At 42.5% G+C, this 12,504-nt stretch overlaps 1 protein-coding gene across 5 annotated transcripts in view; it reads left to right on the forward strand.

The window, feature by feature from the left end:
* Positions 1–4,299: 4,299 nt before the first annotated feature.
* TDRD3 (tudor domain containing 3) overlaps positions 4,300–12,504 on the forward strand; it is a 162,051-nt gene continuing 153,846 nt past the window's right edge. For all 5 annotated transcript variants that reach the window (XM_045478475.1, XM_045478466.1, XM_045478488.1 and 2 more), the window contains exon 1: positions 4,300–4,535. In XM_045478475.1, coding sequence (XP_045334431.1) covers positions 4,495–4,535 — 41 coding nt within the window. In that variant the 5' untranslated portion in view covers positions 4,300–4,494. The remainder of the gene's footprint in view (positions 4,536–12,504) is intronic.

A 12,504-nucleotide genomic window follows, 5' to 3' on the forward strand; every position in this document is an offset into this window, starting at 1 on the left:
CACTCTCCAAAGTGGTTGTATCAACTTTACTCTTATGAGGAGTGTATTAGGAATCATTTCCCTGTATCCTTGTCAACATTTTATATTCTTTACTAGTTTTGTTACTGGGTCAGATGAAAAGTGGAATTTTATTGATAGCCCATTGCTTTAATCACTATGTTGCACACCTGAAACTAATACTGTGGTTATTGATAAGGTTAAACTTTTCACATATTTATTGATTACTTAGATTTTATTTTTGCATATTGCCTATTCATACACTTTGCACATTTTTCTAATGGGATTTTTACCTGTTTCTTTTTATTGTTATTTTTTTAAATCTTTTTTAAACCTTTTTCTTAATGACTTGCAGTACTTATATTCTTACTCTACATACATATCTGACTAATATATCTTAGTACATAGTGATCTACTTCATTTTTTGGTAATGTCTACATGGTCCCTATTATAACTTATTTAAATATTCCCTCATTGTTGGACATTTTAGTTACCTTCAGGGTTTTGTTATTACAAATAATACTGGTACCTTATTGGCTCCCATAAGCATTAATCGTGCTCATTGAATATTTATGGTTCTCTACCTTCTGGCACCTGGTGATTGACTTTCTGTGTTGTCGTATGTCCAGTCCTGGCAGGGCATTAATTTCCAGTGTGAGATTCTCCAGAGTCTTTTTTACCCTCTACTGCTTTGATCAGCAGTGTTACTGGTTAATGCTCTGTCAAGATTCTGGAGTGAGGGGGCACCTGGTTGACTCAGCCAGTTGAGGTACTGACTTCGGCTCAAGTCATGATCTCATGGTTCTGTGGGTTTGAGCTCCGCACCGGGCTCTCTGCTGTCAGGGTGGAGCCTGCTTCAGATCTTCTTCCCCCCTTCTTCCTACATCTCCTTCAGTCACGCTCTATCTCTCAAAATGAAACGTTTTTTAAAAAAAGGAGTGTGGATGACCATGATGATCAGAGGCCTTCCTCCCCACCCTCCAAACACCCACTTTGGACAGAAAATTTTTTTTCTTGTCTTTCTTTATAAAAATAAACACTTTGAATTAAAAGCCACTAACTTTCTGTGGTTGTCTGTTGTCATGGCATGACCCCATTTGTCCTGATGGCCACACCCTATTGCTTGTATTTACTAGTTAAGAAACTTTAAAACAAATGGGGTTCATCTGCATGGTTTAGAATCACAGAATTCTAGAAGTTAATTTCTAGAGGTCAACTATTTTACTCTTCCTCTTAAAAATTCATCTCCTAAATCATATCTCCTAGAATAATGGCTAATGGGGTAACAGCAAATTCCCTTTTCTTTAGTTTGTGGAATCCTAGTCCTTTTGTTTGTCTATTCATCAGTTCATGGACATTTTGGATTGTTTCCAAACATCATTGGCTATAATGAATGATGCTAATATGAACATCAAGTACAAGTTTTTGTGTGGACATTAGTTTTTATTTCTCTTGGATATATATACCTAGGAGTAGAAATGCAGACTCATATGGAAACTCTATGTTTAACTTTTTGAAAAATTGAGTTTTCCAAAATAGTTGCACAATTTCACATTCCTACCAACCATGTATGAAGATTCCAATTTCTTCACATTCTCATCAATACTTGTTATCATCCATCTTTTCAAGTATAGCCATCCTAGTGGGTGTGAAGCATCTCAATTGTACTTTTTTTCCCCTAAAGTTTATTTATTTTTGAGAGAGAGAGAGAGAGAGAGAGAGCGAGCAGGGGAGGGGCAGAGAGAGAGGGAGAGAGACAATCCCAAGCAGGCTCTGTGATGTCAGCAGAGAGCCCTACTAGGGGCTTGAACTCACGAGCAGTGAGATCATGACCCCTGCTGAAATCAAGAGTGGGCTGTTTAACCAACTGAGTCACCCAGGTACCCCCTTTTCAAAAAAAATGTTTATTTATTTATTTAGAGAGATAAAGAGTGAGAGAGAGCACAGGGGAGGAGCAGAGAGGGGAGAGGGGGAATCCCAAGCAGGCTCCCCACTGTCAGTGCAGACACTGTTGTACAGGGTTTAAACTTCATGAACTGTGAGATCATGACCAGAGCCAAAATCAAGAGTTGGACACTTAATTGACTGAGCCACCCAGATACCCCCAGGATGATGTTTTTATTTTTTTATTTTTTATTTTTAAAAAGAAAAAAATTTTTTTCAACGTTTATTTATTTTTGGGACAGAGAGAGACAGAGCATGAACGGGGGAGAGGCAGAGAGAGAGGGAGACACAGAATCGGAAACAGGCTCCAGGCTCTGAGCCATCAGCCCAGAGCCTGACGCGGGGCTCGAACTCTCGGACCGCGAGATCGTGACCTGGCTGAAGTCGGACGCTTAACCGACTGCGCCACCCAGGCACCCCATGGGATGATGTTTTTAAAGAAAAGTGGAATCCCCCCACAATCGTTATAGACTTTTGCTGTAATATTCATAGAAACCATAGAGCCAGAGAGTTGCTGTTTGTTATTTTTAGTGCCACTCTGAAAGCATGCATTTTACTTATTTTTTTTAATTCAATAAATTATTGTCATTGTTTTTGATGCTAATATTGTCCCAAATTTTTCCAGTGGTTATCCTCAACTCATTCTTTAAAATATGTCTTAAAGTAAGGGAATACAGTGTTTCGTGGAGCATATTATTAAAGTTATTGTAAGTGCTTTGCAATGGTAAATTCACTATACCATGAAAACAAATGTATAAAGGACTCACAGTTAAGAAGTGAGTAATTCTGATACTAGGACAGCATATCATTTTCATAGTTAACAAGTTAAACTAATTGCACAATGTAAATAATCGGTAAGAGTGGATTCTATTTAACAACCAATAAAAAATATTAGCAATTTGAGCCATCTATTTACCTTCAGAATGGTAAATCTTTTCCTGACTCCTGTATATGATGACTGGTGCCAATAAACTGAAATATACTTGTAGCCAAGTGTATGGCCTAAACACCGTATGCTACTGTAAATTGCAGAGAATAGGATGAAATTATTTCTGATTCTAAATACTTGGAAATATGTTTCATTAAAATTAGTTTCTAAGCAATGTGCTTGAAAACGTATTTCGATAGCATTAGCGTTAAGAAAGGCATCGAGATTTTAAAACTATGAGTTGGGAAGCCCAGAGTATGTATCCCAACTAGAAGGAGAAAATTTTGTATTGAGTTTTAGCTCCGCCCACAGCAATTATTTCCTTCCTTCTGTAACTGTCAATTTCCTCCCCAGTCCCAGGAGCTTCTCTGTCCAGTTCCGCAGTCTGTCTTTGTGATGATGGTTTCAAATGAGGCAGCCGCGATGATACGGCTTAAGTTCTCGGTTTCTCCCCGAGACTTGACAGTTGGGGCTGGAACCACACAGAAGCGTCTTTATCTCGAGTACTCACAGAGGTGGAAAACCAGAGAGGGCGGAGCAAACTTTTAGGGAGCGTCTCTCCTGCCCGCGGCCTCTTCCACCTGCTCCTCCCCGATTGGCTGTCGTAAGTCTCAGCCATCCAATCCCGCTGGCGCGCCCAGCGCGCCGTTCCGCGACGCCGCCGCGCATGCTTACTCGGGGACCCGCCCCTGTGCTTCATCGCTCCTGAAAGCCGGAGGACACCAGCGAAGCTGTGGGAGCCAGGCCTGGCTGTCTTCGTGCTAACGTCACAGGGCTGCGCTGGGACTTTGGACGGGTCCAGTGGCAGAGCGACAGAGAAAACAAACACACAACTGCCCGATTTACTCATGTCCCTTAAGTGGAGGTTTTCCTGGGTTGACCGTTTTCATTGTGGTACAATCTCTACAAACTGATCTGCCTGTGGGGACTCGAAAAAATGCGACTTCATTCTTTGCGTCGGGGCAGATGGAAGAGCGGGGTGAATGGACCGAGTATTTAAAAAAAAAAGTAAACTTTTCTCTTGTGCAGGGTGACTGGGGTTACCGTTCCTTTGAGTTTTACTACCCCGAAACTTAACACTTCCTCGCAACCGACCCATCCCTCAACCCTAGCATATCCTGGTTTCTGTGAAGTGACCGCCTGTAGGCGCTAGAAATGCGGACGTTACTTTCTGCTCTAGAAAAAACGTCCCCATTAGTTTCCAAGGTGTACAACTCAGAAAAGTGACCCAAAACAAAAAATAATCAGCTTTCGGTGGAGAGGCAAAGTCTCGTGGTCCTTCTTCACAAATTGGCCAGCGACCTCCAGGCCCCAGACGGTCCTTAGCGGGGGGTGGCGGGGGGCGGGGGGGAAAACAAGGCCTCCGGCGGGCTGCAACTACCAAGCTCCACGCCAGGCCTGCCCCTGCGGCCGCTCGGAAAACGCGGCGAGTGGAACCCGCACGCGGAAGCGCCGGCCGCACTGAGCATGCCCAGTTGCAGAGCCGACCAGAGGAGTTTTTTTTTTTTCTTTTCTTTTCTTTCGTTTTTTTTTTTTTTTTTTTTTTTTTGGTCTCAAGTAGGAGGCCTACCCCCCCCACCCCCACCCCCAGCCCCCCACCCCCACCCCCGACCTAAGCAGCTACCATGTCTGAGGTCCCCGGCGCGGCGTTGTCCCAGGCGGGTTGGTAAGTGGCAAGTCCCGCCGGCCGCCCGGCCGCGGGCGCGGGCCGGGGCCCCGAGGAGGGTTGGGGTTGGGGGCGGTGGGTACGTGTCGGGGTAGGCGGAGGCCGCCGCCTGCCCCCGGCCTCTCTCCGGGCCCTCCGGGCCGGCTCCGCCCCCGGCGCCACGCGGAGCCGAGCGAGTCCCCCAGCTCCCCTCGGGGCGGCGGCGGCGGCGGCGCGGCCTGGGCCCCGGGCGGCGGGCGGCGGGCCGGGGAGAGGCCGGGGGGCCGCTGGCAGAGCAGGCAGGGCGGCCGGCGGCCCAGGCCCGAGCGGATCCGCCCGATAGGACCTGCCGCGCCGTGCGCGCCGCTCCGGGCGGTGTTGCTGCGGCGGGACGAGGGGAGGCGAGGGCTGGAGAACCGTGTGCGGCGGAGAGGGGCGAGCGCGGCCGGAGCCCGCGGGCCCGGGGGCCCGCGGGAAGTTGAGGGTCGACCCAAGCAAAGCCTGTGCGGCTGCCTGGGCCGCCGCTTCTTTTCCGTAATTTCGGAGTAGTGTACCGACCGGTGTGAAGCTGCCCTCCGTGGCACACTCACAACTTCTGAAGCTAAGAATGACCTCATTGTCAACTCGTGTGGGTGCTCCGTAGAACTTTTCTTGAAGCGATGGCAGTGTTCTGATTTTTAAACACGTTTCACGTCAAGATTTTAACATCTGAGAGCAACAAAAAATTATGCGAAATTAAGCCGTTTCTGAAACTGAGGTCATTGCAGTTGTTAACATTGTTTAATTTAGTAACGCTTTTCCAGGCCTTCATAGGCACAGAGAGGAGGGGTAGGAAGGATGAAAAAGATTTGCCCCTGCTCTCTGGCAGTTCACTATCTTAGGGAAAAGAGCAGAGAGGGAGGCATTCAAAGAACGAACACAAAAACGGAGACAGTGGCAAACTGTACAGAGGGGCAGGCAAATGTGCTATGGAATTGGAGGGGAAGGAGAGCTCACTTCCTAGAGAAGTGGGTTTTGAAAGACGGCGAGGAAAGGGCTTTCTAGGCAGAGCCACTGGAGATGCAACACAGAAGTAGGGAAGCGCTTATTGGTTTGCAGAACTGACACTAGATCCTTGTGGTTCCTGGAAGTAGGAGGGTGTCCAGTGAGGCTTAAGACCCGAAAGGTTGGGCCAGATTTAACACCTGTATTTTGAAGAGGGGGCTTCTGGCTGTTCAGGTTAGAAGACTAGCACAGAACTGTTAAAAGTAACTTTATGTATCTAGAAAGTGGTGGAGCTGAAAGGTGAGCACAGGGGGGCTGGTACTTCCCACTGTTATGCGTTGTTCCTACAGTTTTTCCGTGAACACCATTAGCATAACAGACTGTGGAGTTAAAAGCTAACCTTACCCAGTTTTACTTTTGTTCTGGAATTTCTACCTTCAGTTCTTTACCTCAAAGGATGTATTGAAGAATCTTGGGTCACTCTTTGTTTTAATATTATTATTATTATCATTATTATTATTATTATTATTATTATTATTATTAAGGTTTCTTTATTCAGAGAGAGAGAAAGCACGCAAGCACGGGAGGGGCAGAGAGAGAGAATCCCAAGCAGGCTCCTAGCTGTCCACACAGGGCTGAATTTAGGACCCAATCTCAGGAATCATGAGCTGAGGTGAAGTTGGATGCTTAATTGCCAGAGCCACTCAGGCGCCTCCTTGGATCACTCTTCTATTTCAGTTTTTTCCCATGCTTCGTTGGATTGGGCCTTAGTTCTTCAACCTAGTGTTACAACTTCAGGTACAAACTTGGTCTTTTACTTCTTTCCAACATGACCCCACCTCCTTTAGAAAGGCTAGTCTCATATTTTGGTTCCAAACACATACTAAATTGTTCTTTTTTGGTTTTGGACCCTAAACTCCTTAAGGGTGGGGAACTATAACTGATTTTTCTGTGTATTTTTGGTGCCAGGGAGCCACTACAGTGTAGGTTTTCAGTAAAGTCTCATACAATTGACCTTGGGATGGCCCTGCCAATTAGAATTCAGACCCTGCCAATCAGACTGCTAGCAGGGGTTTCCACCCAATCTTAGATAGAGTGCCTCCCTTTGTTATAAAGCTACAGGAATGTTATATTGTAACATTTGTTACTTTATATCACAAATTATCTGTTTAACATGTTTCTTTTTCCACCAGATTTCTGTTGCTTTCTTAAGGCAGTGACTAATGAAGGCAATAGTAAGCCATGGGTCTAATAAGACTGTTTTTCTAGGAATTTTGGAGTTACATGTAATTCCTAATGGGTCTTGAATGGGTTAGATTTGTGCCCAACAAAAGGATCTCCTAGGTGTTCAGGTGGTATGTATAGATCTTACATTTAAGTACAGACTTACTATGTTAAAATACAGAATTTCAAATGTTTAGGCAGAGAAGAGTACTAGAAGGAGAATTGATGACCAAAGAGTACCTCTGACCAGTTCATTCCAGTTCTGATATTTTCAGTTTCTTCTCACTCTTGAGATTCTCTGTTATTGTCACTGACAAAACCATTTTTCTTAGTACTTAATCTATTCACTTAATGACTTGTAGGACTTAAAAAGAAATAGATGCTAACCTAAACTATTAAATCCTTTCTATTATCTTCACCTAAAACAATAGGTTAGGGTAATATCTTATGCCAAAAAAGCTTAGGTTTCTAATGTATTATTCCAGTTTGTTATTTTCTGAGTATTTTTCCCCCTCCTAAGTCCTTAATCTTCATTAGAACCCCCACAAAATCAATATTTTTAAATATAACTCCAACAGTAGCCACCCCGGCAGACTTTACAATAATTTTTTTTCTTTAGTGATGAGTAGCATAGAAAACATCAGGTTTTGCTGATTTGAACTTTAAAACTTTCAGGGAATTACACAGTATGGTGATTATGTTTAAATAATGCACTAAATAGTACATTGATCTTTTGTGGTACTTAGTTATGTGTGGAATAGACTTCAGTATGAGAGGAGATTTTACTTAATTTGTCTAGATAACAGATTTACTTAATACCTTTTTGGTTTTTCTCCTTGGAGAATCCCTTAAGGGGGATTTGTATATTTCTACTAGCCATTTGAATCTTTAAAATTTTTATAGAAATGTCACTCTTTTGAAATTTTTATTTGTTTTAAAGTTTATTTTGAGAGAGCGAGCGGGTGTGGGAGAGAGTGTCCCAAGTAGGCTCCACAGTGTCAGGAAGGAGCCCATTTTGGGGCTCCAACTCAGGAACCCAGGAGATCATGACCTGAACTGAAATCAAGAGTCAGATGCCCTACTGACTTTCAAAAGGTGCCCCAACCTTTTGAAACTTTAAAAAAAAATAGAAACATGTTAGAACACAATTAGTTGTGATTGTGTTTTTGAAAAGGTGGAGCGCCTGGGTAGCTCTGTCAGTTACGCGTTTGACTTTGGCTTCAGGTCATGATCTCATGGTCCCTGGGTTTGTGCTGACAGCTCAGAGCCTGGGGTCTGCTTCTGATTTTTGTGTCTCCCTCTCTCTCTGCCCCTCCCCTGCTTGTGCTGTCTCTATCTCTGTCTGTGTCTCTCTCAAAAATAAATAAACATTTAAAAAAATGAACGAAAAAAAAAAAGAAAAGGTATTTTCCATAGAATTAGTGGTAGTATAGCTTAATGTCTTCAGGTGCGGATGAAGAAACTGAAGCACCACGGGAATCAAAAATTTCCTCAGTTACAAGTAGCAGAACCAAGAATAGAGCCCAAACAGGCGGAATAAAGATTCAAAACTCATTTCCATCAAGCCATGGTGACCACTTCTAATTTAAATTGTTGATAACAAAAAAAATGATACATTTTAAAATAGAAAATTGGATTTAAGCGTTTTGTGGTGTGTAAATTTACTTTCTTCTTTGAGAAAGATAAAGTGCTTATGCTGCGGAATGGTGATTTTTGGAAACAAAGAAACCTTTATCTTGCGGTGGCTCACCTAAGGGCTGATTAGGGTTATCTGAAAATCTGGTTAATTGTATATTTTTCTAAGTCTGAGAATAAGGTCTGAAAAAGTAAGACACTATATTGTATGTCTTTGCCTTACTCAGCAGTTTGGAGTTGAAGACACCATAAGGTAACATTAGAAATAGTGTGTTTCCATTTGTATTATGAACATAATTTCTGAGAAACTCCAAGTTTCTAACATAACAAGGCTTAACCAGGTTGTGCTCTGGGATTTTTGTTTTTGTGTTTTGGTGAGGAGGGCAGGGTTAGAGGGAAAATAGAAGGATGAACACAAAGGTCTTCTTACCTTGTTTGCCTTGAATTTCACCTTCCCTTTTGGATTCTCTCTCTTTGATGACTGGTGCTACGACCACACTGACCATCCTCTGGCCCAAGTGTATACTCCTCTCCCTTTCTTTCACCTTGAGACACCTAAGAAAGATGATAGCTTGTAACAGTCTTTATCAAAATTTAGTGCTGAAGAAGAACAACTTTGATATATATTTAGATGGATATAGTCCATCTACAAGTTCTGTCCATTTATTATTTAGGAAGCACAGTGGCAGTATGGGTATAAAGTGAATGCTGTCTTGTCTTGAAGGGGGCCTGCCCTATTCCACATTTGCCTTGAGAATGATATTTCAAAGTGGTACTTCAGGACATTTTGCTGGAATTTGTAATTCCTGACTTTTAACCTGGCCACAGAGGGAGAGCTTCTTTTCCCATTCCATCACGTGGAAGCTTCCTTCCAAATACGTTAATGGTCATGACCAAGAAAGTCAGATTCCTGTCCTGTAGTCCACCCTGCACCTGTCTTGTGTGGTTTCTGTTTTTGGAGAGACACAACACTTCCTCAGGAGACTGCTGGTCATTGATCCCAGTCTTTAAGTGAAAAGCAACCTGGGGCACCAGGTTCTGCAGTCCGTTCAGCGTCCTACTTCCACTCAGGTCATGATCTCGTGGCTTGTGGGTCTGAGCCCCATGTCAGGCTCTGCACTGACAGCTGGAAGCCGGGAGCCTGCCTCAGATTCTGTGTCTCCCTCTCTCTGCCCCTCCCCCGCTCACATCTGTCTCTCTCTCTCTCTCTCTCAAAAATAAACATAAAAAAATGAAAGAAAAAAAAAGAAAAGCAACCTTTGCAGTACCATCAATATAACTATACCTTTATGCACTACACTGTTGGTAATAGACAATAAGAGTTTATACAAAGAGTATGTGAAATTTTGCTCCCTTATATTCCAACATAATTCTTAGACATAAGTGCATTTGTAAAGGATACTAGTAGTTCTTTATAAGGTTGTACATTAAGTGCAGGATATTTTATTATCTAAAATTATATTCTATCATTACCGCTTTGATATAAACATACTCTTGATATACTCTTTTGGAAAGGATAAGAACCATGAACACACTTTTTAGCTGAAACAATAATAGATCATGTTCAAGAACATTAGGAGAAACCAGTTGATTTATATTTTGGTTTCAGGGGACTTATCAGAGACCTCCTATTTTGAAACATTTCCCATTTCTTTAATGAGCATTTGTAACTATCTCTTTGGTTTACCTTGTTTGTGAAATTATAGTTCAACAGTAATAAGCCTTGTTGACCTTCTGCCTCAGAATATGTTACACATTGCCTGGCAGCTTCTGATACTATAAAGTGCTAAAAAAATGACTGGATATTCTGTTAAACTGTGCAAGTTTTCAGGTTTCAAGGTGCTGTTTGCAGTGATTTTTTTTTTTTTTTTGGTGAATAACCTATAAATCTAGTTTCAACTGCCTGTAGACTTGACTGCCTCAAGCATAAAGGGGGTATAAAAAGAAACTTGCTACCTCAGCAAGTTGAAAATAATTTTCTCCTCTCACACAGCAGCATTTGCTAAATCAAGTAAAAATTACATAGTAACATTTCAAGAACCATAAAAATATAACTATATCAACTTTTTTGGTTTATGTTTTCTCCTTTTGACAAAAGAAGAATATTGGCATTTTGACTTACCATGTTGCAGTTAAGTCCCAACTATTTAGAAACTGTGATGTTTTTGTAAGATGAAGGCTCTGGAAGTAGCTGAAGAAGACTTTGCCTCCAGATGATCTTTAGAAGAAGTAGACTGCACTCCCAACAATGCAAAAATTTTTGTGTAAAAATTGAGAAACATTTTTATGAGGTCATAGAATGAAAACAAAGAAAAGCAGAGAAGAGGGGGCAAGAAATATGTGGTGATAATACAAAATGTTAACAAGGGTGTCAAATCAAGGATACTGAGAGCAGAAAGGAAGCACACTGGTGATATAGAGAAGGAGGAAAGAACCACATCATGCTCCAGGACTGGACAGAGCCTACCTGTACCTTATTACTATAACCCCTATAGGTTTCACACCCTGACTTGATAGGTGTAAGTCTGTGTGCATGCATGAGCAGTTTTTATACTTATTACAGTTTCACAGCCTTTTTTTTAAATTTTTTTTTTAACGTTTATTTATTTTTGAGACAGAGAGAGACAGAGCATGAACAGGGGAGGGTCAGAGAGAGGGAGACACAGAATCTGAAACAGGCTCCAGGCTCTGAGCTGTCAGCACAGAGCCCGACGCGGGGCTCGAACTCACGGACCGTGAGATCATGACCTGAGCCGAAGTCGGCCGCTTAACCGACTGAGCCACCCAGGCGCCCCTCACAGCCTTTAAAGTGGAGACAGATAGCTACCCTCATCTTAGGATAGTGCTGCTGAAGATATGGTAGCTTTACAACAATAAGTAAGTCTCTGCAATAATGCAGAGAAATATGTAACCCTATATATAGTAATGTGTGTACTGAAATACACATAGTAAATGTTTATGCATCTTGTACACAAGGCACTGTTTGTTTTGGTGATGATATACTAGTTGGTCAGAATTTAAACATGTCATATACTGGTATTTTGCTTGAGAAGTCTGGGAAGCTTTTCAGAACTAGTGCTGTATAAGCAGGGCATGTTATATACGCCATCTCACATGGTGTCTAGTCTTTGTCTAGGGAAAAAACAAGGCAGATTCACTAACACATTCAGTCCACAAATAATTATTAAACATCTTGCTGTGGCAGACTCTTTAGTTCAATCAGATGTAGTCTTAAGGGGAGAAAGCCATTAATTACATATTCAAACATTGCATCTGTAAAATACACTAGAAATGAAAAGGGACATGGTTCTAGATGAGCTTATAGAAGGGAAATTTGGTGTCTTTGTGGTGGTCAGAGAATGCTTCCCTGATATCTGGAGGATGAGTGGGAATTAAATAGACTAAGTAAGGGTAAAGCAGCATATGCAGAGTTTATAGGGCAGTAAGGAACATGGTGAGTACAAAGGTCTGAAGGACCAGGATGAGTGGAGGGCAAGACAGAGGTGGTATAGTGAGGCGGAACTGGGAGACACTTAGGGTTTGGATCATGTAGCTCAGGCCTTGCTTTTATTCTGGAGGCAGTAGAAATCAATTGGAAAGTTTTATCGGGTTGGGACGGTTGAAGTAGGGATGACATCATAGTTAGATGTTGAGAAATGCTTGCATTGAAGAAAATGGCTCAGAGCTTGGCTTGAGTAGAGTAGTAGAATGGTGGTGATGATTGCAATGGAGAACAGAGATTGATTTGATTGGTATTTGAGAGGTAAAATGGACAGAACTTTTAGATGGACTATATCCATCTAAATATACGCATCTAGGGGCGCCTGGGTGGCGCAGTCGGTTAAGCGTCCAACTTCAGCCAGGTCATGATCTCACGGTCCGTGAGTTCAAGCCCCGCGTCAGGCTCTGGGCTGATGGCTCAGAGCCTGGAGCCTATTTCCGATTCTGTGTCTCCCTCTCTCTCTGCCCCTCCCCCGTTCATGCTCTGTCTCTCTCTGTCCCAAAAAAATAAATAAAAAACGTTGAAAAAAAAAAATTTAAATATACGCATCTATATATGGGAAAGAGAAAGAAGGAGGTGTCAAGGGGTTGATTTCTGGGTTTCTGGTTGTATACGTAAATTGATTACAGTATGGTTAGATAGGGA

The sequence above is a fragment of the Leopardus geoffroyi genome, chromosome A1 (genome assembly GCF_018350155.1).
Source record: "Leopardus geoffroyi isolate Oge1 chromosome A1, O.geoffroyi_Oge1_pat1.0, whole genome shotgun sequence".
Classification (NCBI taxonomy): domain Eukaryota; kingdom Metazoa; phylum Chordata; class Mammalia; order Carnivora; family Felidae; genus Leopardus; species Leopardus geoffroyi.